This window comes from Ceratotherium simum, chromosome 13 (genome assembly GCF_057802395.1).
Source record: "Ceratotherium simum simum isolate JZ-2026a chromosome 13, ASM5780239v1, whole genome shotgun sequence".
Classification (NCBI taxonomy): Eukaryota; Metazoa; Chordata; class Mammalia; order Perissodactyla; family Rhinocerotidae; genus Ceratotherium; species Ceratotherium simum.
The window spans coordinates 24,194,390-24,220,670 of record NC_141912.1 but is presented as its reverse complement, the minus strand read 5'-3'; the positions used below and the strand labels follow the sequence as shown (position 1 = coordinate 24,220,670).

General features: G+C 42.1%; 4 protein-coding genes across 4 annotated transcripts; 2 read left to right on the top strand and 2 right to left on the bottom strand.

Moving 5' to 3' along the window:
- The first annotated feature begins 1,733 nt into the window (after positions 1-1,733).
- On the top strand, positions 1,734-2,188 carry H4C2 (H4 clustered histone 2). The gene has a single exon (XM_014788699.2). It carries the CDS (start codon positions 1,792-1,794, stop codon positions 2,101-2,103), a length of 312 nt encoding a protein of 103 aa, XP_014644185.1. The 5' UTR covers positions 1,734-1,791; the 3' UTR covers positions 2,104-2,188.
- An 8,451-nt stretch (positions 2,189-10,639) lies between these two features.
- H4C1 (H4 clustered histone 1) lies at positions 10,640-11,071 on the bottom strand. The gene has a single exon (XM_004432049.3). It carries the CDS (start codon positions 11,028-11,030, stop codon positions 10,719-10,721), a length of 312 nt encoding a protein of 103 aa, XP_004432106.1. The 5' UTR covers positions 11,031-11,071; the 3' UTR covers positions 10,640-10,718.
- Positions 11,072-11,616: 545 nt separating this feature from the next.
- H3C1 (H3 clustered histone 1) lies at positions 11,617-12,334 on the bottom strand. The gene has a single exon (XM_004432050.2). The coding sequence runs from the start codon at positions 12,283-12,285 to the stop codon at positions 11,875-11,877; it is 411 nt and encodes a 136-aa protein (XP_004432107.1). The 5' UTR covers positions 12,286-12,334; the 3' UTR covers positions 11,617-11,874.
- A 2,537-nt stretch (positions 12,335-14,871) lies between these two features.
- Positions 14,872-15,816, top strand: H1-1 (H1.1 linker histone, cluster member). The gene has a single exon (XM_004432051.3). It carries the CDS (start codon positions 14,917-14,919, stop codon positions 15,568-15,570), a length of 654 nt encoding a protein of 217 aa, XP_004432108.1. The 5' UTR covers positions 14,872-14,916; the 3' UTR covers positions 15,571-15,816.
- Positions 15,817-26,281: the final 10,465 nt, after the last annotated feature.

Here is a 26,281-nt window from a genome sequence, read left to right as displayed (position 1 = left end):
AGGAGGCTGAGATTCTCAATGCACCTTGGGAGAGGGTGCAAAAGAACGTTTCCAGACAACTATTTTTAACATGTCATGTCTGAAAAACAAAACAGAATCCGTCAATGTCTTGTACTTTATTAAATGCTGTGATTAAAAAATATCCTCTCTAATACAGATGTATTTGTGTCATCAGTATTGTGTTGGGAGTAAAAGCCTGAAAATGAGAGCTCAGGGCAATACGCTAAGTCCAGGCAGATTCTTTAAGTACAATAACAGCTAAAAATAAGTCCCATTTATGAAGGACTTCTTTGTGCCTATCTCTGTTCTAACACTTTGCTTATATTAGCTAATTTAAGGCCTCACCAAAGTCCCATGCGGCCTATCATTACCCCAGCTTTACAGATAAGGGAACCAAAGGCAAGGTTACAAGGTCACACAGCTGTAGGGGAGGAAAAATAATTTGCCCTCTACCCTTCTGATTTCTTAGCTGAGATCCCTGTAATAAAAGATAGATTAACAAGAGAAAAACAAACAGAAGTTTACTAACATGTATACCTCATGCGTACATGGAAGATACCCAGGGAAAAAGGAGTAATTCAGAGTGGTGGCTTAGAATTCAGACTTAAATACCATTTTAATAGGGAAAAAGGAGGGGGATTGTAGGCCTCTGAGGGGAGAGAGATGATTTTTAAGAGAGATGAATGGACACTTAGAATAGATGGGAGGTATGATAGTTTGTGACAAGATTTGTCTGGGTGTGGTGTCAACTTTTAGTCTTTCCTGTGATGTCAATCCTCCCTGGTTAATGAAACTCTCTGAGAAGGGATTTATGGCAATTGAGTTCCTTTTGGAGGATCTGTCTTTAGGAAGATAAGTGGAGTTCAGGAAAGTCTATCTCTGCATTTGGTGTTTTTCAAAGGGCCTACAGCTCAAAATAATCAACATACCTGAAGGGGAGGAAAAATAATTTTCCCTCTACCTTTCTAGGTTCTTGGCTGAGACCCCCTGTATAAAAAGCAGATTGACAAAAGGAAAACAAACAGAATTTAATAGCATATATACTTCAGGTGTACCTGAAAGAGACCCAGGAAAACTGCACAAAACTTCCTAAATTGGTCCAAGCCACCACCTTAAGTATCATCTTCAGCTAAAGAAAAAAAGACGTGGGGACAGCGGGGAGCCAGCTATGGGAGGCGACAAGGAAAGGGACAGCAAACAAGAGTAAAGTTGTGATGCAGAATTATGTCCATGCCTTCTCCATCGACAAGATTCTCTGGTGATTTAGTCATCCTTCTCTTCCCGGTACAGAAGGGAGACAAAAATTGAGATTTCTTTTATAAATGTAAGTGTCCCTGACAAAAGAGTAAATTTTACTGTTTTTAGAGATTCTCCTGTGTCGGATGTTTCTTAAAAATAATCAGTTCAAAATAGTCCTTTTGCCAGAGACATACTTTGGGGTGGCATATTCTGCTACTGTTCACAGCTAACAATCACTCTCTTCTGAAGGAGAAAGAGCAGGACTTTGTCATAAAATACAAGCCCTATTGAAATTTTCAGCCAAAGATATTGCTTCAGATTCAAATAGCAACGAGAGCAAAAACATCGAAAGATTATAAGTGAAACGATTTACTCTGTTCTTTCCCACATAGTCCCCGGATCACCGCCCAGAGAGGGACGGAGCTGGTGGGTGCGTCAGCAGTTCCTCGTTTCCCGCCTGGGCTTTCAGTTCTCAATTAGGTCCGATTACAGCTTATAATTACTCCAGACGTATTAGCAGTCTCACTACTCCGGCTGGCACTTCAGACAATCATGTCTGGACGTGGTAAGGGTGGAAAGGGCCTAGGTAAAGGAGGCGCTAAGCGGCACCGTAAAGTGCTGCGCGACAATATCCAGGGCATCACAAAGCCCGCCATCCGGCGCCTGGCCCGACGGGGTGGTGTCAAGCGCATTTCTGGACTCATCTACGAGGAGACCCGTGGGGTGTTGAAGGTGTTTTTGGAGAATGTGATCCGCGACGCCGTCACCTACACCGAGCACGCCAAGCGCAAGACTGTCACCGCCATGGACGTGGTCTACGCGCTCAAGCGCCAGGGCCGCACCCTCTACGGCTTCGGCGGCTAAAGCCTCGTTTCTTTTCTTTCTAAAGGCCCTTTTCAGGGCCGCCCACTTGCTCTCAGAAAGGGCTGTGCGTGGCTTTTGTATTGTAGTCGTACTACAGTTATAAATCTTGATTTAAACGCTAACGTGGTTTTACCTTGGGTAGTAACTAGAGAAGATGGTTGGCTCCTTTAAGGACAGGCGTCCCTCCGTCTGTATGTTGACAGTGTAATAAGCAGCGCCTACCTTCCGCCAATCAGGAAGGAGCATCGAGACTGCAGACTGCGTGGGCCTGAGGCTGGAATATGGAACTGGAAAGAAAAGATGTCTGGAAGCCCCCGGACCCCCAATGGAGGACTGAAAGGTCAGGAGTCCCCAGCTCGTTAACGTGAGAGGGATCCCGCCTATCCCACGTCCCTTGTACAAGGAGTATCAACTAGGCTGTGGTTTAGCGAGGAGGCAGTTTCTCTCCCGTGTGGCAGTAGTCCTTAAGTACCGCGAGCTCGTTTTTAGCCGTAGCAGCGTTAAATATTTGTTCAAATTACGAGAGCCTGCGAATGTGCTGTGCTGCCAGCCGCTCGCAGGAAGCCAGATAGATTAAAAGAGGACATTGCCAGCAAGACTGTTAATTCTTTTTTGTGTGTGTGAGGAGCATCGGCCCTGAGCTAACATCTGCCAATCCTCCTCTTTTTGCTCAGGAATACCGGCCCTGGGCTAACATCCGTGCCCATCTTCCTCCACTTTATATGGGACGCCGCTGCAGCATGGTTTGACAAGCGGTGCGTTGGTGCCCGCCCAGACCCGAGCTGGCGAACCCCAGGCCGTCCCAGCGGAGCGCGCGCACTTAACGCTTGCGCCACGGGACGGCCCCTGAGTTAATTCTTATTGTATTTGTGAAACCCAGCATGAAAAGGTTAAAAAAATCTTCCCTGGGCTAGAAAGAGCAAAAACTTTGAGATAAGCTTTGCTTACTGCAGCTGTGCATATTCAGTATAATCAACTTGTTTAAAACTAACCAGGCCTTTCTGTCCCTCCTTAGTATATGAGTGAGCTGTCTTTCCCAGAAAATCAAGGTCCAGACACCAAGATAAAGACTCACAAGGCCAAATGCAGGCTGAAGATGAAAACTAACCAAAAAAGTCCAGACAGTTAAGGGAAAGAAATTCAGACTTCAAAGCCAAACGCAGGATGGTGGTGATTGGGGCTCTAAACAAGCTTGACATAAGGGAAGCCATATTGTAGAAAAGAAAAACTCTATTGTAACTTTGAATGACCTCTGACAAACCAACCCAGCTGGATATGCCCCCTCCAGGAGATCTAACTGCTCTGTAGATTTTAAGACCCCTGCTTCTGCATGTACCTCCCAGCTGCGATAAGATGATAACTGCTTTTCTGAGTTCCTTAGGAATGTGATGACCCCTGAACAGAGAATCTATGCTGATAGCCATCATCAGTGAAAACTGAAAGATCTGGTGTGGCATACCCAGTCTGTAACACCAGAAGGTCAACATTCCTAACCCCCTCCCCAATAACACAATGGCCTATATAACTGCTGTAAGATTTCATGCCCCCTTAAGATGGTTTTTTTAGACATTAGTCAGCCATCTTCCCTCTTGCTACAAGCTGTAATAATAAAGTCCTTTTTCTCCTACCACCTTCCCTCTTGACTATTGGCATGTCTTGTGGTGAAGACCCCACGTTGGTGAGTAACAGCAGGAAGGTGCCAACCAGCAAGGCCACATGCTCCCCCTCCCTTACCTAAAACCCCAGCACATGCTCCCCCTCCCCTACCTAAAACCTCAGCACATGCTCTCCCTCGCAACCTTTAAAACCCCTGGCCTCCCATCTTTCCGGGAGACAGGACAAATTTGAGAGCTCTCCTCTCCCGGCTGACATCACCCAAAGTAAAAACTCTTTCCTTGCCATAAGCCTGGTGGTCCTGTTTTTATTTGGCCCCTCTGCTGTGGTGGGTAAAGAACCTGTGTTTGTGTCCAGTAACTGGCCCTGAGTGACATCAGGAGAGGTCTGCACTTTGGCCTCACACCCCCAGACCCCCGCCCCCTCCTCCTCCACTGGGTCGCACGCGCCAGGCCTTCACTGTCATACCTCTAGAGTTTGAGCCAGATATCATCCTGAGTGTCGTCACCCCCCTAAAGCCGGCCGTCTTGGGTTTAAAGGTGCCTTGGCATTGCTGATTTGTGTTCTCATGCTGAGGCCCCTCCCTAAGCCTCTGGCTAAGCAGTTTGTAAATTCCCATTTACTAGACTAAGAGTGTCTGTTCTAATTCAAGACTAATTTCCTCTGAACACCCAGGCCTCTGGCAGGGCCTAACTTTGAGGTTGTAAGGAATCTCCCTCCTTTGTGGTAAAAGTGGATCTCCAGGCTCTCTTGCACCTTCCCCCTAGTTCCCTCCTTCCTCTCAGCTCATCTCTTCTTTCCTCTTCCTGCTGTAAATTGTAAGATTTTTTTTTTTTAACGAACCTTTCAAACACTACGTTATGGTTATAAAAAGTTGTTTGAAAGTATGTCCTCAAAGTGATAAATCAGCCAAGTGAATGATCTTGCATTTTTGATTTGCTTGAGAAATGTATCAATGGCTGCTTAAGAAAACAACTTTGCTGCCTGATTACTCTGCTATGATGTCTCTCCCTGACTCTGGAGGAGATACCGAATAGACAGTTGGCAAAGTGAAATTCTTGAGTTTGTAGGGGGAAGAGGGAGAATCTCCCTCTGCCCTTTTCCTTAAGGTTCTTATGGCTGGCCAAATAATCAACAAGACAGGTTAGCAGGAGAAAATAATACCAAGTTTAATAACATGTATACATGGGAGAAGCTCAGAAATGAGCAACTCGTCCCTCTGTCTAAGCTGCTTGCTTAAGTATTGCAGCTAAAGGCGAAGGAACGTGTTGGGGGTGGGTAGTGGCCTGGGACTTCAGAGGGCAGAAGGACAATTCTTTTCAGGGTCATCTATTGATAATTTGGTCAGGGAGAGATAGAGTTTTTTGATAAAAGGGGCTTGGTGCCCCTCGCATTGCAACATCTATTTTACATTATCTTTATAGCCATCATGATAGAAGATCTGTTCCAGGAATGAGCCACCATGCCAGATTCTCTAGGCAGTTAGTGGGGGAGGTCAAATATCCTTATTGTCTTCAGCTCAAAATAATCCGCATACCAGAGTGGTGCTTCCTGGGGCAGCTTGCCCTGAGCACCATCAAGTTCAAGAGAGAGGTCTGGACTAGAGATAAAAATTTGGGAATCATCAGCATATAAATGGTGAGACTGGATGAGATCACTAAGAACTTGAACACAATTTATTGCAGCACACTAATAGTAAATGAGTGGAAACAATGTAAATTGTCATTAGAAGGGACTGGATAACGTATTATCTACATCCATAAAATGGTGTCATAGTTCAGGCTGCTATAACAAAAATACCATAGACTGTGTGGTTTAAACAGCAAACACTTATTTCTCACAGTTCTGGAGGCTGGAAGTCCAAGATCAAGGCTCAGGCAGATTCGGACAGGACAGATTTAGTGTCTGGTGAGGACCCAGTTCCTGGTTCATAGATTGCTGTCTTCTCAATGTGTCCTCACGTGGCAGAGGGAATAGGCTAGAGAGCTTTCTGGGGTCTCTTTTATTTATAAAGGGCACTGATCTCATTCATGAGTGCTACATCCTCATGACCTAATCACTGCCCAAGGGCCTCACCTCCTAATACCATCACATTGGGGGTTAGGGTTTCAACATATGAGTTTGGGGAAGACACAAACAGTCCATAACAAATGGGCTACTACACAGCCCTACTAAAGAATAGGGAAACTGTACTCTCGTATAGACTCTCTGGAGTACCTTTGGCTCAGTTCTTGGGTCCCTTCTCTGTTTTTGGTGACCTTGCCTAGTCTCACCACTTATATGTTCTGTGTTATATAAAATAGTTTTTGTTCAACAGAAGAACACCATGGCCTAGCTGTCAGGTCTGCTTGTAGTTACACTAAAGCTTATGATAGTGTCAGCTTCCAGCTGTTTCTTATTCTCAATGGTTGTTTTTGGAGAGTAGCCTTAATCACCTCGCTCAACTTTATCAGTTTCCTTCTACCCACTTCAAACGTAATAAAACATATCATCTTAGAAAAATAGTGTTTGCAATATAAATCATCTCCCTTACCTCTCCCCTAATCTCTAGACTCACATATCCAACTGCATATTTGACATACCTACTTGAATTTCTAATGGGCATCTCAAAATTGTCCAAAATAGATAGATATCTTTTTTTGTTTGTTTGTTTTTTTGTGAGGAAGATCAGCCCTGAGCTAACATCTGTGCTAATCCTCCTCTTTTTTGCTGAGGAAGACCGGCTCTGAGCTAAACTCTATTGCCAATCCTCCTCCTTTTTTTCCCCAAAGCCCCAGTAGATAGTTGTATGTCATAGTTGCTCATCCTTCTAGTTGCTGTATGTGGGACGCGGCCTCAGCATGGCTGGAGAAGCCGTGCATTGGTGCGTGCCTGGGACCCAAACCCGGGGCCACCAGTAGCGGAGCGCTCACACTTAACCGCCAAGCCACAGGGCCGGCCCCAAAATAGATAGATATCTTGACACATAAATCTTTCCTTCCTCCAATATTCTCCACCTCAATAAACGTAACTCCATTCTTCCAGTGGCTCAGTTCAGAAACTTTACATTCCTGTTTGACCTCTTTCTCTTACAACTTTCATCCACTCTAGGCAGCTCCATCTTCAAATTCAATCAGGCCACCTTTCACTACATACTCTGCTGCTGCTCTAAGGCAAGCCACAGTCACCTTTTGTCCCTATGGCCCTAGTGACTCCTAACTAGTCTTTCTGCTTCCACTCTTGATGGCTACTGTTTTCTCTACCCAGCAGCAAGAGTGATCCTTTTAAAAGGTGTCATGTCCACCATCTGCTCAAAACATTCCAATGGATTTCCATTTTCTTCGTAATAAAAGCCAGTGTCCTTACCATATCCTCCAAGGAGGGTGAACAAAAATTCCAGTTTGGCTGAGTCTGAGGGGTTTCTGGAAATGTAGGACTTTCAGTGGTAAAACTTGGAAAGTCCCAGGCAAAGAGGGTGGGTTGGTCACCCTACCTAGAAGGGCTTACCTGATCTGGCCCCTGGCACCCTATAACCTTATTCTCTATCACATGTCTTTGTCTTCACTGAACTTTTTGTTCTTTCTGGAATGGACCAAGCATGTGCCAGTATCAGAGGCTTTGTACTTATTTTTCTTTCTTTCTAGAAGTATCTTATCCTGGTGTAGGGGAGACAAAATTTTACCTCTACCCTCTTAGGGTTTTCTGCTGGGCCTAAAAATTAAATTGACATAAAACAGATTAACAAGAGAAAAGCATAGAATTTATTTATATTTATATAAATATAAATATACATATATAGTTATACATCTAGACATTGGGGTAGGGTACATCAACGTATTTTACGTGACACAGGCACTCTCACAAATAAATGAAGACCCAAAGAAGGAATTAGAATTGAACACTTATATACTGAGTTGGACAAAGAGTAGTCAATTGTGAAAACGTGACAAGGCAAGGGGGCTTGGGCTAGGGACTTAACTGTAGAGAAGTGATTAGGAACATAAGGGTTAGTTTACAAGTTTTGTATAGATTTATCTTGGCCTTGACTCCCCATCCCTGGTGATAAGAATGTTACTTTCCTCCTGGTATGTGAAGGACACTTTCCCTATGGGGACTTTATCTCTTGCTTTCAAGAAGAAAAAGGAGAGGTCAGAGCACCCTTCTTGCACCTGCTGTTTTTCAAGTGCCTTTAGTTCAAAATAATATTTATGTCGAAGAGGCATATTTTGGGGTGCCGTATTCTGCTACCTTTCACTGTATATCTGCATAGCTTCAGAACTCATTTCATTCAGGCCTCTGCTCAAACATCCCCTTATGAAAGAGACCTTCCCTGAGCACTCCTTGTAAAATAATACCCCTTTCTGCTCATTTACTAAAATAGCATATGTATCCCCACCTGTAACAATATATATTTATTTTTTGTTTGTTGTTCTGTCTCCCCCAACTAGAATATAATTCCTTGAAAGGATTGAAAGTGGGGACTTTGTTCTGTTCCTGAAGTATCCCTGGAACCTAGAATGGGGATGACATCTAATAGGTAATCTACGAAGGTTTATTGTGTTGAGGAGGAAAAATAATTTTCCTTCTACCCTTCTAGGTTCTTGACTGAGGCCTCCTTGTAATGGAAAAAAAAAAAAAAAAGAGTAAAAGGAGAAAAACAAATTTAATTACATACTTATGTACAGGAGCCCCACAAAGATATCAAATTCAAGGAAGTGACCAGAGCAGGAGGCTTTTATCTCTTTTACACAAAGAAACAATAAATTTGTGATGAATTGACAAGACAATGGGGTGTGGGCTAGGCGTAGTAAAACAGCGAAGAAGTAACAAAGTTTGTTCACACTCTGATGATAAGGATGTCCCCCCCTGTCTGGTACAGAGAGGATACCTTTCACTTGGGAGATTTATGTCCTGCTTTCAGAGAAGAGGGAAGTGAGGGGAGGTCAGAATGACTTTCATGCTTCTGCCATTTTCTCAAACTCCTTGAGCTTAAGATATTTAACATGCCAAGGTGCCATATTAGGGGGTAGCATGTCCTGAACCCCATCAGTTGAAAGAATGCCTGAATGAATTTTCTACACAAGTCCCCAGGCCCTCCCTAACCCCCAGGCTCACCAGAGTGCTGCCATCATTGATTGCCCATCTTCAATTCCTTGACTTGCCGCTGCCTGAATCTATGAGCATGGCAGTTTTTCTCTAGATCTGAAGAATGATGCAGAAGTGGCAAATCAGGCAGCATTATTTTGGTTCTGAGCAAGGACTTCATGAGTGTTAGGACTGAGGCAGGCTCAGAGGTTTTCACCCAGAGTGGTGGTGGGTATGACTAAATGTGCATGATACTATCTCAAGGCTATGATCTAAAGAAGCCAGGCTGGCTGACCATAACAGAAGCTAGTGTTTCTATTGTTATAGCAACCACACCTCCCCTCCCATATAGGGAATCAGTATCACACACCTCTCTACATATATTCTGGGTTGAGGATAGGGTACTGTGTCTGATTTGCTCACTGGTGTACCCCAATGCCTACAACAGTATCTGACACATTACCTGAGGTTAATAAATATCTGTTGAAGGAACACCAGCTATGGAGGACACAAGATGACCACTCTCCCAACCAGGCCCATTTTTGCTCCTCTGGCCATCCAGGATGCAGCTCTGAATTCTCCTCTGTAAATTAAACCGGGCTAGGTACTTTTATCATTCCCCAAGAAATCTTAGAGGACAGTTATCAGGTGGAAAATGGGACCTAAAAAGCTAGGAGAGACACTGGCTGAAGCTAACAGCCCTCTAAAACACAATACCAAAAAAAACCTAAGGACAGAGGCATTTGTGAATATCTCTTTAGATGGGAATAAGATGTTTCTCTATCAGCCAACTTCAAGTGACTTCACGTCCCCTCTCCAGCTGAGTTCTAAAGTCTGATATGCTCCTGGAACACATAATTGGACGGGGAACACCCTTGCTTAAAACCTTCTGTGGCTAGGACTGACTAGATCAGGCCCATACTTCCACGTTTAGCAGGAGAGGCCTTTCACAGACCAACAGTGCCTACCCTACCAACCTCATCTCCTGCCACCCTGCCTCATATGTATATATATATATAAAACAGCTTTATTGAGATATAGTTTACATACCATAAAATTCACCCACTTTGTACTATGCAATGATTTTTAGTACATTTCCTTAGTTGTACAACCATCACTACAATCTGATTTAGGACATTTCCATCACCCTAATTTCCATGCCTCTGTGAAGGAAGGAAAAAAAAAGTATGGCTAACTGCTGAGGGCTGTGTTGACACTGAGAGGCGCGTTCTCTCCATAAACCCGCTTTTAATTTCCCCTAAATCCAGGGCCCTGGGTTTTCCCGCACTCTGAATCCGGTTTCCTCCTCTGCCCACCATTTCAGATTGCTTTTTCAATCGAGACAAATCTATTAGGGACGACAATTTTAGTACTGTTCTCAGGACATGATCGAGGGACATTTAGATGTCTCTGTTTCATAATCTATAAAAAGACAAATTTTAAAAATTCCCTAAACCAGTGCTTTGGCGTTTCTCGCCCGCTCTCCCATCCCCCATTCTGGCTCGCTGCGGGGAACCACATGAGATCATCAGTTCTGATTGGTTGATAGCGACGGATGGGGCTTGCTGATTGGGCAGTGTTCCTCTTTGTTCCTGGAAGCCCAGGCAAGTTCCTTACCGTACTTGCTTCTTTTCCACTTGTCTTTGAAGAGTTGTAATATCATTGCTTGCCTACCCGTATCCAGTTACTAGAGGCAAAAGTGGGGAAAATACATTGTCGACCTGAGGCAGTTACGGGTATATGCAAATATGGTAGTAAATTTTGCTTTCAATTCCTGCGATCGTGCAATTCACGGGTCTCTCAAAACTACAGCATTGAACTAGCAGACTCAAGCGCTGTGGCTATCGACTGAGACAGCTCCTTTTTGAGTAGATGGGTGGCCCTGAAAAGGGCCTTTGGTTGAGTAATGCAAAGTCCTGGTAGCAAAGTCGTAAAGTTTAGCCGCCGAAGCCATAGAGAGTGCGTCCCTGACGCTTGAGCGCGTAGACGACGTCCATGGCGGTGACCGTCTTGCGCTTGGCGTGCTCGGTGTAGGTGACGGCGTCCCGGATCACGTTCTCCAGGAAGACCTTGAGTACACCACGGGTCTCCTCATAGATGAGGCCAGAGATGCGCTTGACGCCGCCGCGCCGGGCCAGCCGCCGGATGGCGGGCTTGGTGATGCCCTGGATGTTGTCCCGCAGAACTTTGCGGTGGCGCTTGGCGCCTCCCTTACCCAGACCCTTCCCGCCTTTGCCGCGTCCAGACATTGTCCTCCCAGAAGCGAACCAACAGCAAGTAACAAAGAAGCAGAGAGCCGATCCTTATATAACCACTTCCCCCGCCCCTAGCAGTTATAGAGAATTGAAAGCGCGCAGGCGGGAAATGTGACGACAACAGTCCCCGCCTTTAATCCCTCCTCCAATCCCCGGAAACTCGCAGGGGGAGGAACAGAGCCCAGTTTGACCATTGGTCTTTGCTTCCTTCACTAGGCTACATTGTTTTAACTGCTTCGAGGAACTAGGCTTAAAGTAAATTCGTTGTGATTCCAAAAATATTCTAAATAGGAGAGAAGAAATACTTAAAAAGATCATTTCACAATAATTAATTTCGGCAATCTTAAAATTAGCAAGATCAAAAAAAGAAATGTAAGATGAGTAGTCTATGGTTAATGACAAACTAGGTTTTTAAGACATTTGACTTGTCCATATCTAATCGTTTTATTAAAAGGCCGTTTATACTATTACTGTTCGTCTGCTTTACAACTGATGCTCAAGACGCCATATTTAATGCTCTTCAAATGCCAATTCTTTCGCATCTTTCTGAAAACTAACTGGCTCTTTATTACGACGTAAGCAGTACTACTTAACATTTATAAAGGGTCAGTTCGCATATGCAGTGATTAGAAAAAAGTAAGCACCCATAACGCGGCAGTGTTGTCGATGCATATCCTTTCATTATCCCCTTTCATTTTCAGGGATATGGCTAGTTATATTAAACGACGAGTTGGTAACTAGTAATTTTTTACAGCCACTTTACTTGAGAACGTGGGTGGCTCTGAAAAGAGCCTTTGGTTGGAATTAAGTTGGCAAAAAAAACCAGTAGTGTAACTAATTACGCCCGCTCTCCACGGATGCGGCGAGCGAGCTGGATGTCTTTGGGCATGATGGTGACGCGCTTGGCGTGGATGGCGCAAAGGTTGGTGTCCTCGAAGAGCCCCACCAGGTAGGCCTCGCACGCCTCCTGCAGCGCCATCACGGCCGAGCTCTGGAAGCGCAGGTCGGTCTTAAAGTCCTGCGCGATCTCGCGCACCAGGCGCTGGAAGGGCAGTTTACGGATAAGTAGCTCTGTAGATTTTTGGTAGCGGCGGATCTCGCGCAGCGCCACCGTGCCAGGCCGGTAGCGGTGGGGCTTCTTTACGCCGCCGGTGGCGGGCGCGCTCTTCCGAGCTGCCTTAGTAGCCAGTTGCTTGCGCGGCGCCTTCCCTCCAGTGGACTTACGAGCAGTTTGTTTAGTTCGAGCCATACCTAGCAGTAGCTATAAAAACACAGCGAACAGCCACACAAATATGTCACTCACAAGCATTGCTAGTATTTATAGTGCATACGGTGTAGTGATTGGATGAGAAAAATATTTAAATATGTTCCAGGCTCTGATTGGCTTATCTTTAAAACTTCCAACAACTGTGCAGTTTCATTGGTCACTAGGTTCCATCTTCAATTCTTCAAATTTATGTTCCCTTCTTCCACATCTGATTTTCATAATCTGAATGCAATGCTTTGAGCATTACTTTTTCATAAAACTAAAGACATTGACTTCATTGATACTGTAGTTCTCCGATTCTGTATATTTCTTTAGTTCTTGGGAGGAAAAAATTAAAGGAATATTGCCCCTAATGATGTACTCTTTGCCCTCCCCGATCGATAATCCGATATCGGGTTACAAATTTCCGAAACCTTTTCCAAAAACGAGATCCGTTTGTAATGCTTAAATTGATAAATTTCTTTGCAACCTACAAGACATAACATACTTTCAAGCATAGTAAAATCACACTAGCGTCTGCACAAATATTTCCTATCAGGCATCTTTTTGTTAAGTGTTCATGCTCTGACTTCTACACTTGAAGCTTTCTGAAACTTCTGTTTTGTAATGCCTGGAGTCCATCCTGCCAGCTGCAAAATGGAGGTGACTGTCAAGTTCTCCAGCACCGCCGCTGGGTACACAAAGCGCGCCAGCCCCAATGGTTCCCAGCAGTTGCTCTTGCGGAGCAGGCGATGGACTCCGCCCAATAACTGGATTCCAACTGGCAATAAGGACAAGTTATCATTGCCAAAAGCTGATTTTATAGCTCTTTTAAAAATTTCAAGCTTGAAAACACCGAATGTGATCCTTTTATAATAAGATGAGGTAGACCAGATTCTACCTTTTGATTGGTTGGGTCTATTAACTGAGTAGCCACTAAGAAAGCCGATCTAGCATCCTTCATTTGCATAGAAAGTTTCCATTTTAAGCCAACAGACACATAGAAGGCAAAAACCATTATTTCAACGAGAGACTCCTGAATCCAGCATTTCAGTTTTAAAAGCTGCGTTTGATTAGAAACCTCCTTTATTACTCTTAAGAAAGTTTTTTTAAAAATGTTCATTTACGAAACATTCTGGCCTTGGAGGAAAATTGTTTATTTGTGTTACTGTTCTTCAACCTAAGAGGCATAGTTCCAATTGTTCTCTTCCAAATTCTCAAAAATTCCATGATGCCTTTTGAAAACATAGACGCAAAAAAATGGGAAGTAGGAAAGGGTGGTAGAGAAAATGGACGAATGTGCGTCTGGGACCATTACATTATTGGCCGCAAGCTGGTAACAAGCTCTTACGTTGTTTGAGGGAAACCTGGGAAGCTCGGGTTGTTTAGGCCAGGTGCGGACTTGTTTGAAAACCGCAGTGGCGCGCGCGGGAATGAGACGTCACTGCCGCCTTCTCCCAGCCGCTAGGCGATTGCCCAGAGCAGAGTTGTGAGAGGGAATGTTGGTTACCCAGCATAGGGTTGTGAGAGGGGCATTGTATTCTCTCAGTTAGTCTGGTTCCCAATGTGAAATCGTTTTCGCATCGTTGACGCTGTTAAGTGCTCTTTACAGCCACAAACAAAGGAAGATTGTTCTAAAATGTTCCCCCGGGGCTGTGCCCTCCCGCTTTCATACAAAGGCAACCTAAACCCCCTGGCACAATGCCTATCAAGAAACCGTTTACTCCACCCAGCGCTTATTTAGTGCCTGTCGTTTGCCAGATTTTAAACTATATAAATCTTTGTTGAATACAATATGCTGACAGGAAACACGAGTTATAAACGGTAGCGCCTGTTTGGGGTATGTTGTAAGGATGAAAAGATAGCGAAGATTCATGAAGTGCATTGGTCTAGAAATAAGTTGCAATTATAGAAATTGTTTGCATATTGTTTTCCACATGTGCAGCTTCAGTGTTAATAGCGGTGTTAACGAGTTCCGCTGTTTTCTACAATTCTCCTTTGACCAAAATGTCTTCACCAGATATATCGCTCTTCAGCGAAAGGCAGGAAAGGCAATGGCATTTATGAGAACTGTCCTAAACCCGCAGGCGAGGCCTACACCCCCTTGCTTTCCTCTCTCCTGCCCCAACCATTCAAGACACAATGTTATGTTTATTGCAAATTAGAAACGAATGTCCCTGACAATACTTCCTCTAGGTGAAGTTTCAGGTGAAACTCCTTGGATTCTTACATGATTGCCTCACTTACAAACAGCTCTTTACCACCACCCCAAACCCTGAAAAAGAAAAAAAAGAACTTTAAAGAGAAGCAGCACCCTCTGGTGTTAATGGACGGCAGAGCCCGACCCTTTCCTACAGTTATTTCCGTCTTCATGAAGCGCGTGGGGTTGCTGTCTGGAGGCCTTAGCGCGCGCTGCAGGAGAGCGGGACAATAGGCCCCAGCCGCCCGCGGTTCCCTTCCGACACAGGGCGAGGAGGGCAGCGGCACAGGGGGCGCTAGGGTGCCAGGGGCGGGCGCCAGCGCGCACCAATCACAGCACGGCCCCGCCCTATAAATACGCTCGCGCCGGGGCCTCAGGCGTCTTTCTGCCTTGTCAGGTTCTAGTGGTTTATTCGGTGTTTTTCCGCTGTCGTCATGTCTGAGGCCGCGCCGCCGGTTCCAGCTGCTGCTGCTCCCCCTGAGAAGCCTGCAGCTGGCAAGAAAGTGAAGAAGCCTGTGAAGGCTGCAGCTGCTGCCAAGAAAAAGCCTGCAGGCCCTTCTGTGTCAGAGCTGATTGTGCAGATCGTCTCCTCCTCTAAGGAGCGCAATGGTGTGTCCCTAGCCGCGCTTAAGAAGTCGCTGGCAGCTGCTGGTTACGATGTGGAAAAGAACAACAGCCGCATCAAGCTGGGCCTCAAAAGCCTGGTGAGCAAGGGTACTCTGGTGCAGACGAAAGGCACTGGCGCCTCGGGCTCTTTCAAGCTCAACAAGAGAGGGGCCTCTGGAGAAGCTAAGCCCAGCACCACAAAGGTGGCAGCGAAAACTAAGGTAATGAGTGCTTCTAAGAAGCCCAGGAAGGCCACAGGGCCTGCTGTTAAGAAAGGTGTCAAGACTGCGAAAAAGGCCAAGAAGCCTGCAGTGCCGAAGAAGCCCTCGAAGAGTCCCAAAAAGCCCAAGGTCGTGAGAGCTAAGAAAGTAGTTAAGAGCCCTGCCAAAGCAAAGGCTGTGAAATCCAAAGCGACCAAGGCAAAGGGGACCAGTTCAAAGACGGCTGCCAAGCCCAAGAAGGCAGCGCCCAAGAAAAAGTAAAAGTTGCAGTTGGAAGCTCATTCTAATAACCCAACGGCTCTTTTAAGAGCCACCAACGTATTTCAAAAGAAGAGCTTGAGTACACAGGTCTGGTTCAGTATAGATGAAACTCGATCTCATGCAAATGCAGAGTGCTTTCTAAACTAGTCTTGGCTCCATATCAGAGTCTAGTTTGAGGTTTACATAAATTCTCACTGGGGTTCCAAGTTAATTTCTGCCTACTAGATAAAGCTTCCTTAGAAATCCCAGGTGGCTTCAAATGCAGCCAAGTATGGGAGCCACTTCTCTAGTCCTCTGTCTTGCGAGAAGTCTACAACTCCGCGTGTACTTAATAGCTGGGGAACTCGTTGAGCCTACCCTGAGGTCCCACACCCCAAACTAATCAACCATCAATGGCAACTACCTTTAGCCGTGATTCAAGTCCTGTCCCAGGCTAGGGGCATGTACCACGTGCTCATTTGTATACTCAAGATTTACTTGGTGGTCTCATCCGTGCAGGGGACACTGCGTTCTCAGGCGGCAATATTGCTAAAACGGCCTTTTCCTAAATTAGATGGCCCTGAGAAATGCTTTTGGGGTAATTGGCGAAACCTATGGCTTAACCACGCCCTCTGCAAACGTGGCGGGCGAGCTGTCCTTGGGAATGCCGGTGTCTCACTCGTCTACATTGGTATCCTCGAGAGCCCCACCAGGTAGGCTTCGCATGCCTCCTTCGGCGCCCTCATGGCCAAGCCCTGACGGTGCAGGTCGTCCTTGCTTGCTTGGCGCCTTACCCTGGGTCGATTTTCGGGCTGTCCTCTAGTTTCCGGCCAAAGTCAGGACAATGGAATTTTAGAGCTAAAGCCCGAAAGCTTTTACCCGGTTTCTCTGTGTATAGAAACAGAACTGCCCTGATTGGATAATATTTGAAAATCCCACTCTGTACCTAACTAGATCGTATTTCATCGTGTGCAGGGTTTTGGATCCTAGTGGCGCTACACCACGTTAAGTACTTGGGGACACTGTTGCAGAATTGCCCTCTTAAGCTTTTGAAGTTTTAATCCGAGGTTTCAGATTTTAATAACATCTTTTTTGTATCCGAGAAAAAAAACAGTATATGACGAGCCAGCTTTACTCACTTTTACTTAATGCAGCTCAATTAGTTGTAAAACTTTATTTTTACATATGAGCATACAAATTCTTCAATCACTATTCTATTTTTTTAATGGTACTTTTTTTTTCCATTGTTTTGCTCGGCTCTCTCCATCCGTTAAGACCCGCCATATAGGCTCTTCACATCCCTGCTCCCCCTCCCTCAAACTGGTATGTAGCTATTCATGTTTTCCTTTGAATTCAATCTTTTACGTACACCTATCCATACACATTCCTGATTATTTTATTTTTCGGTTAGGGTTGTTATTATTTACAAAATGGTGATAATATATACACTTCCCTGCATCTTCCTTTTCTCTTTTAACAAAACCTCTCGAAAATCCTTTCAAATCAAATCTTTTTTTTAATGTCCTTCATGTGGAGTAGCATAGTTTATTCATAGATTTCCTATTGATAAGCATTGACGTTGTTTCCATTTACCACTGCTGACCATGGTGCAATAAACAATAGAATTCCAACACTGAAATTGCTGATTAGAGTGTATTTTAAATTTCAGCTGGTGCTGACATATCCTGAAAATAGCTCCCCCTCCTCCATTCCAACCATCAAGTTGTGGTCTCATGAATTTCTGCCAATCTAAAGCGTGTAAAATTATTTCACATTGTCACTTTGATTTGCATTACCATGGCCACTCGTGCATCCTTTCTTTAGGTTATTGGTTATTCGCATATGCTCTTCAGAGAAACCCCACTTATATCTCTTTGCTCATTTATTCATTGGGCAATTTATTTTTTTCTTGTCCAATTGTGTTTTTTATATAATAGAGAAATGAAAGTTATACTTATCACCTGTGTTGCATATAGTTTTCTAATTTTGGCATTTTTTTCCATAGTTTCTTTGTTTATCGTGTATTTTCCATTTATATATTATATAAAATTTATTAGATATATATACAATTTTGATGTTAACTATTTTAATCACAAATGTATCTTTTCTTTATAGCTTCTAGATTTCCACTCGTGGTTAAAAAACTGAGCCCCACCCCTCCATTATTCATTCAGCCTTCTACATTTTCTTCTAAAAAATTTTGCTCCTTAAAAAAATTTTTGGTCTCTAATCCATCTAGAATTTATTTTATTCTAGTTAAAGATAGAATCTGAGTTTAATTCTCCTCAGATGGATGGCCAGTTGTTCTAGCCTCATTTATTAAATAATCCACCCCTTTCTCCCACTGAACTAATATATCACCTTTATTTATTAAATTCTTATTAATGGGATCTATTTCTGTATTCTTCTTCTTTTCCATTGATCTCTCCATATAAGTCATGTACCTTTCTTAATTCTATTCCTAATCGATTTCTATGCTTGTTTCTATTGTGAATGGAATGCTCTTCTCTCTTTGTTTTTTTATTTAAAATTTTTCCCCCCCCAAAGCCCCAGTACATAGTTGTATGTCATAGCTGCACATCCTTCTAGTTGCTGTATGTGGGATGCGGCCTCAGCATGGCCGGAGAAGCAGTGCGTCGTGTGTGCCCGGGATCCGAAACTGGGCCGCTAGTAGCGGAGCACGCGCACTTAACCACTAAGCCATGGGGCTGGCCCAAGGAATGCTCTTCTCATTTCCTTTTTTTAGTTCTTACTGCGAGGAAGGAAGAAATGTAATGATGTATTACATCCAGTAAATTTGCCAATTTCTGTAATTCTACTTTCCTTTCTTTACTCTTAAAAACCTAGAGCCCCTTGAGTTTTTCCTAGTCATCAGCAAAATAATTTTGTTTTCTTCAATGTGAATACCAATCATTTCATTTTCTTTTCATACTGCATTTGCCAAGAATTTCCAAAGTACAGTTGAATGATAATTTTAGCAGGCATCCCTTTTTTAGTTCTTGGTTTTAATGAACATGGTATCAAAGTGTTTGTTCTTTAGGGTAATATTTGTTAGTAATTTTTGGTGTCTTCATTATATTTAAATGGTTACCCTCAATTCCTATTTCACTTTTTTAAAAAAATTTTGAATGGCTGCTAGATTTTCTTCATGTATTAATATGATCGTATGGTTTTTCTGTTTTAATTTGTTCAGTGCTTTTTAGACATTAAGCCCTCAAACTCAATGTGGCTGAAAGAATGAACTAGAAGAATGAGATGTGTTTTTCTAAGATGGTCATTTATAAGAGAGAAGTAGGCGTGTTGTGGTGGATTTGGGGGAAGGTGACTCAGAAATTCTGTTGTGAAGTTTTGCAGAGTCTATGAGATTACCAAATGGATGAGGGAGTAATCAACTGGGTTCAAATGCTGCTGATAGACTGAAGTGAGTAGAAGCCTGAAAATAGTCCCCTGGTTTCACAGTATGAAGATCACTGGTAGCTTTCACAAGAGTAGTTTTGGGGAGGATGAAGTTGCATTGAGGTAGAGCTGTAAATTTGGAAGTCACTGGTATATGGATGTCATTTAAAGCCATGAGACTGGGCGAGGTCACCAAGGGGGTGAGTGAGGTAGAGAAGAGTATAAAGAAAGGGGAAAGGACTGAGTCCTGAGGCATCCAACATCAAAGGCAGAGGAGGCCTGGCCCTGACCATGTATCATAGATAAATCTGAATAATTATTCTACCTCTTTGTGCTTCCATTTGCCTATTTAAAAGTAAAGGGGTTGGATTAGAGCAGTGTTTTTCATGGCCTGTTAGCAATAGAGTAGAATAGAACATATTAAAGTGTGACACATTATAAAAGTAAATATGGCTTCCTGGAATTTAGGTTTTAGGCACACATGTTGTTGGGCACATGTATGCATGTTCTGGGTCATGAAGAATGTGTTTCTTATTGAGGTCACAGTCAAAGAAGTCTGAAAACCAGTGGTCAAGATGCTCACTGTGGTTTTTTGTGTGTGTGTGAGGAAGAGCAGCCCTGTGTTAACATCAGCCAATCTTCCTCTTTTTTTGCTGAGGAAGACTGGCCCTGAGATAACACCCGTGGCCATCTTCCTCCACTTTATATGGGATGCTGCCACAGCATGGCTTGCCAAGCAGCGCGTGGGTGCGCGCCCCAGATCCGAACCAGCAAACCCTGGGCCGCTGCAGCGGAGCATGCGCACTTAACCGCTTGCGCCACTGGACTGGCCCCCTCACTGTAGTTTTTCACAATTCCAAGAGTCTATTGTTTTAATAGCTGTTCTGACCACAGAATTATATCAGATCTAACATTTATATGAAAGTGTAGAGACTTGAAATCAAGATCTCAGAGATCTTTCTGAGACAAGCAGGTAACAGTAGTGACACAGAAACTGTTCCTTTTTCTTTCAGGTAACATTGGTTTATAACAGTATGTAGGTTTCAGGTGTAGAACATTCTAATTCAACATCTCTATATACTACAGCGTGCTCACCACCAAAAGTCTAGATTCTCGTCTTTACTAATTGGTCTAATTGTTCCTGCCAGTGGGGCTTTTGGAAGGGAAAGAAAAGAGGGAGGGGCAGAGAAAAACCGCAGGAGATTATATAACTGCCAGGATTGAAAATCAGTGGGGCCTCCTTAAAACGGTATAATCCAGGGGCCGGCCGCTGGCGTAGTGGTTGAGTTCCGCGTGCTCCGCTTTGGCAGCCTGGGTTCCCGGTTGGCACCTACACCACTCGTCAGCCATGCTGAGGTGGTGACCCACATACAAAATAGAGGAAGATGGGCACAGATGTTAGCTCAGGGCCAATCTACCTCAAGCTAAAAAGAAGAAGATTGGTAAAAGGTGTTAGCTCAGGGCCCATCTTCCTCATCAAAAAAAAAAAAAAGTCCATCTTTACTTCCAATGATTAGAAATGCTGTCTTTATTGTATATGTACAAAATTCCTATATTGTCTATTTCTGGACTTTCCTGTATCAGTCTTTCTATTCAAGTCGTTCTGTCTATTCAAGCACTAGTACCACATTGTTTTAATTGAGGATTGATGACTTTGTAAAATATGATAAAGATCATCCACCCTTCCTGTTCTTATTTTTCAATTTTAGGGCAATCATAGGGCAATTCCAGCTTTTCAAAGAATTGTGGAATGCTTAGAGCTATAGAAGCCTTGGAAATCATTTAGTTTTTGTTTTTTTCAGGGAAAATTCTGTAGAGACTGTCCTGCTCTCTGAACTCCACCCCACAGCATCTCCTATCAGCTGTTAAAGGCCAATAATATCTTAAAAGCAGTATGCTTTTACCTCGAATCTATGCTGAGCCACAGTCAATGCAAACCAGTGGGAAGGAAACTGGAAAAAGTTTTATGATCTAAGAATCAATGGGTGATCTCTTTGAATTAATTTATCACACCCTCCTCCAAACTTGATGGAGGGGCACGGTGCCTCCCTTTCCACATGGGGACTCCTAACTACAAAGGAAGTAGATAAGGAGGCTGGTAAAATACTCTCATTCAGGTGCGTAAGAAGAAGTTGAAACAGGTTTGATAAACAGCCATTCTCTGCCACACTTCTGTATGTTTCCGTGTTTTTTAAAGGAGTATTTGCTTATTTGTTGACTCTTCAGAGAGAGTGCAAGGTCCAAGTGTGCAAGGTCCAAGTGTGCAACTCTAGACTCTGTCCCTTTCTACCCAGTGGTGTTCTGCTTCTTTAAAACAAGAACCAGAGGTATGTGGGAAGTGACCCATAAATGTGCACTTTCATATGGCCCACAATGGGGAGAAAAGGTACCATTGGAAATAGGATTAGGTCAATGACAGTAGCAACTCCCAAAAAACCTGGTGGGTTGATTTTATCCTTTATTTATAAAGCTGTTATTATGCTGTATGATCTTTGGTTGTGCAGTAAATACATATTCACTATTTCAATATTGATAAATGAAAAAAAAAAGTGAGTAGCAGTTAAGCAACCCATAAACCTACCTATAAGGCCAATTGGAGATTTTACAACTTATTCTGGATGCTTAAAACCCTTCTCATTGAAAACATTTTCCTTAGTAGAAGATTCCAACATATTTTAAACTTTTTTTTTTAAATTGGGAAATATATAAAGAAAAAATCATAACAAAACACAAATGTAAAGTTCAATGAATGATCAAAACGTGAACACCATTGTAACCATCACACAAGTCAAAAAATAGAACATCAGCCAGAGTCTCCTCACACGTGCTTCCAATCAGAAACTCCTCCATCTTCCCTAAATGTAACCACTATCCTGATTTCGAACACTATAATCTAGTTTGCCTGGTTTGGAATCTTATATAAAATGGAAATCAAACAATGTGTAGTCTTTTGTGCCTGGTATTTTTCACTCAAAACATCAGGTTTGACAGATTCATCTGTGTTTCTGTGTATAACTGTGATTCATTAATTTCTATTGTGTAATATTCCTTTTTATGAATACACCATAAATTAGGTATCTATTTCACTGTTCATGGACATTTGAGTTGTTTCTCTTTTTCAGCGATTACAATCAATGCCATGAACATACCTGTGTATGTGTTTAGGTACAGAGGTGGACACATACCTGTTGTTTGTATACCTAGGAGTGGAATCACTGGGTCAAATGCTAAACTCTTTTTTTTTTTTTTTTTTTTGCTAAAGAAGATTTGGCCTGCGCTTACATCTGTTGCCAGTCTTCCTCTTTTTGCTTGAGGAAGATTTTCCCTGAGCTAACATCTGTGCCAATCTTCCTCTATTTTGTATGTTGGTTGCTGCCACAGCATGGCAGCTGCCGAGTGGTGTGAGTCCACGCCCGGGAACCAAACCTGGGCCGCCGAAGTGCAATGTCCTGAACTTAATCACTAGGCAATGAGGCTGGCCCCTAAACTCTTTTTGAAAGTGGTTGTACCAACTTACATGCAATGGAATGAAAAATGAATGAAAATTAAGACCATAGTAATAAACAGAGTTGGATGAACCTCACAAACCTAATATTGAGTAAAATTCAGATGAGAATTTCTGTTGTTCCACATCCTTCCCAATTGTTTTTTTTTTTTTAATTGAAATTGTTAGTCTTTTTTAATTGTAGTGGCAGGTGTGCAGTGGTATCTCATTGTGGTTTGTTTTGCATCTCTTGCCCATTTTTCTGTTGCGTTGTGTTTTAAACTGTTTGAGCTGCCATAACAGCTTCTGTGGCCTAAACAACAGAAATTTATTTTTTCACAGGTCCAGAGGCTAGAAGTCCCAAATCAGAGTGCTGACAGATTTGGTTTCTGGTGAGAGTGCTCTTCTTGGCTTGCCGATGGCCACCTTCTCATTGCGTCTTCATGTAGCCTCTTCTTTGTGCATGTGGGGAGACAGAGTGGCAGGGATCTGGTGTATCTTCCACTTCTTATAAGGACACCAGCCCTATCAGATTAGGGGCCCACCCTTATGACCTCATTTAACCTTAATTACCTCCCTAAAGGGCCCATCTCCAAATACAGTCACATTAGGGGTTAGGGCTCCAACACACGAATTTGGGGAAGAACACAATTCAGTCCATAACAGGTTGTTTTTGGTTTTTCACTAGTTTAAAATAGTTGTTTTTCTCTTTTTAATTCTGGGCACAAGCTCTTTGTCCATTTATGTGTTGCAGGCATCTTCTCCTACTCTGAGACTTGTCCTTTTACTCTTTCAAGGATATCTTTTGATGAATAAAATTTGTTCATTTAATTTACTTCAACTAATTATTCTGTTTATTTATATTACAGCTTTTTTATGTCTTGTTTAAGAAATCATCCTCTATCTCAAGGCCATGAAGATCTTATCTTCTTGTGAAGTTAGGGGAACGGCACACAGTCCCCAAGACTGCCCTCACTTCTGACACCAATTGCAAGTTTGGGGGCTTCCCAACTACCCTTAGGTTCAGTAATTTGCTAGAAGGACTCACAGAACTTGCTGAAAACTGTTATACTCAAAATACAGTTTATTACAGTGAAAAGACACAGATTAAAATCAGCCAAGGAAAGAACCACAAATGGCAGTATATGGGTTGAATTGTGTCCCACCACACTTCCCAAAAAAGATATGTTTAAGTCATAATCCCTAGTCCCTCAGAATGTGATCTCATTTGGAAATAGTTACATTGCAGATGTAACTAAGTTAAGAATAGTGGAATAGAATGGGCCCATAATCCAATATGACTGGTGTCTTTATAGGACGATGGCTATATGAAGACAGAGACATATAGGGAGAACACCATGTGATGACAAAGGCAGAGATTGGAGTTATGCAGCTATCAGCCAAGGAACACCAAAGATTGCTAGCCAACCACCAGAAGCTAGGAAGAGGCAAGAAAGGATTCCTCTACAGGTTTCAGAGGGAGCATAGCCCTGCCAATACCTTGTTTTCAGATTTCTAGCCTCTAGAACTGTGAGACAATAAATTTTTGTTGTTTTAAGCCACCCAGTTTGTGGTACTTTGTCACAGCAGCTCTAGAAAACTAATACAGGCAGAGTCCAAGAAAGTTCCAAATGCAAGCTTCCAGTCGTCCTTTCCCAGCATTAATATGTGACAATCACATGGACTATTGCCAACCAGGAAAGCACACCTGAGCCTTAGTGTCCAGAGTTTTTATTGGCGCTCCATAGACGATTAGTCATATGGCTGACCTTTAGTCTCCAGCCCTCTAAAGGTAGAGCAGACACTGTGTGGCCCAAAGCTCCCATTATACATCACATTGTTGAATGTCTAGTGGCCAAGGCCTCCACATAAACAAAGACAATCTTATCAGGCAGGACATTCCAAGGCCTAGAGATCACTTCCTAATAACCAAGAGCAAAGGCCAAACTTTACCTTTTGGGTACAGTTAATTTTCTACTACATAATTCTAAAAACTTTATCATTTTGCTTTTCATATTTAGATCTACTGGGATTGTTTATTGTATATGGTATAAAGTAGGCCTCAAGTTCCTTTGATTTTTCTTTTTTCTTTTTTAAAGGATATAAAATTGTCCCAGTACAGTTATTTACAAGAGTCTTTCCTCATTGTTGTTCAGTACCACTTTAGTTGTAAATCGGATCTCTATATTTCTGTGTGTTCCATTGATCTATCCTCTGTTTTTGCACAAATATCACACTGTCTTGATTATTGTCAGTTTATCAGTTTTGATATTCAACAGGGCAGATGCTCTACCTTGTTTTTCTTCAAGAATGCCCTGACTCTTCTTGGTCCTTTGCATTTGCATATTAAATTTGAACTGTGTTTTTCAATTTCCATAATAAAACTTGTTGAGAATCTGATTAGGATTTCATTGGACTTATGGATCAACTTGGAGACATTTAATATCTTTAAAATATTGAGTATTTCAACCATAAATATAATCTATTCCTCCTTTATTTAGTTTTTTTTTAATTTTTATGAATAATGTATTAGTTTTCTATAGAGAAGTCAATTATCTGGAAAGCTCAAATAATTGAAGAAAAACTATTACAAACAATAAAAAACTCTGTAAAGTATCTAGGATATAAATGTAGAAAAATCAGTAACCACAATATATACAAAATGGCCAATTAGAAGACATAATAGAAGAGCAGATTCCATTTATAAATAGAAAAAAAAATACTTGGGCATTAATGTAACAAGAATGTTTAAAACATATGTGAGGAAAACTATATAAAATACTGCTGAAAAGACACAAAACTAGATTGGAATAAATGAAAGACATCCTATGTTCTTAGATAGGAAGATTCAATTTCAGAAAAGTATCTGCTCTTCCTAAGTCAATTTATAATTAATATACAATCTTACTTTAATTAAAAAAAAACATTTCTTCCCCTGAAACTAGAGAAGTTGATTAAAAAGTTCATTTAGAAAATAAACAAGTAAGAATAGCTAGGATAGATCTTAAAAGTTCTCATTGCAAAAAAAAAAGTGTTAACTATATGTGGTGATAGATATTAATTAGACTTATTGTGGTGATCATTTCACAATATATACAAATATCAAATCATTGTGTTGTACACCTGAAACTTATATAATGTTATATGTCAATTATATCTCAAAAATAATAGCCAGAGAACTAGGAAGAACAACAATTGAGATGAGAGGTAGACTATTCTGTACTGAAATGTATTATAAGCCTCTATAATTAAAACAGTGTCATGTTGATGAATGGATAACAGTCTGACGCATCCAGAAATAAACTCAAGTGTATATAAAATTTAGTAGAAATAAAGGTGGCAAATCAGTTGAGAAAAGAGAAATCATTTAATAAGTGAGTTAGATCAATTAGCAGCATGAAAAAAGCCAAAATTGTATCTATTCCTCAAATAATACACCAGGATAAATTCTAAAATGACTCAGAGACCTAAATGTTAAAAATGAAAGTATGTAATTTCTAAAAAAAAATATGGGTGAATTTTTCTTTTTATACTTCCCTGACAAAATCTAGAAGCATTAAAGGAAAAGATTAATAACTTACTACTTTTACATGGCAAAAAACACCATAAGCAAAAGCAAGACAATTGGCAAACTGAAAAAAAAAATTGCAACTTATGTCACAAAGGGCTAATATCACAAATATATAAAGAGCTTCTATATACTGAGAAAAGACCAAAAAAATTATAAAAATGGGCAGAAAAAAATGAAAAGACAGTTCACAGAGAAAGAAAATAAACATGATCTCAATCTTGCTCATAATAAGAGAGACGCAGATTAAAAGTACACTGAGATACTATTTCTCAAGCTTCAAC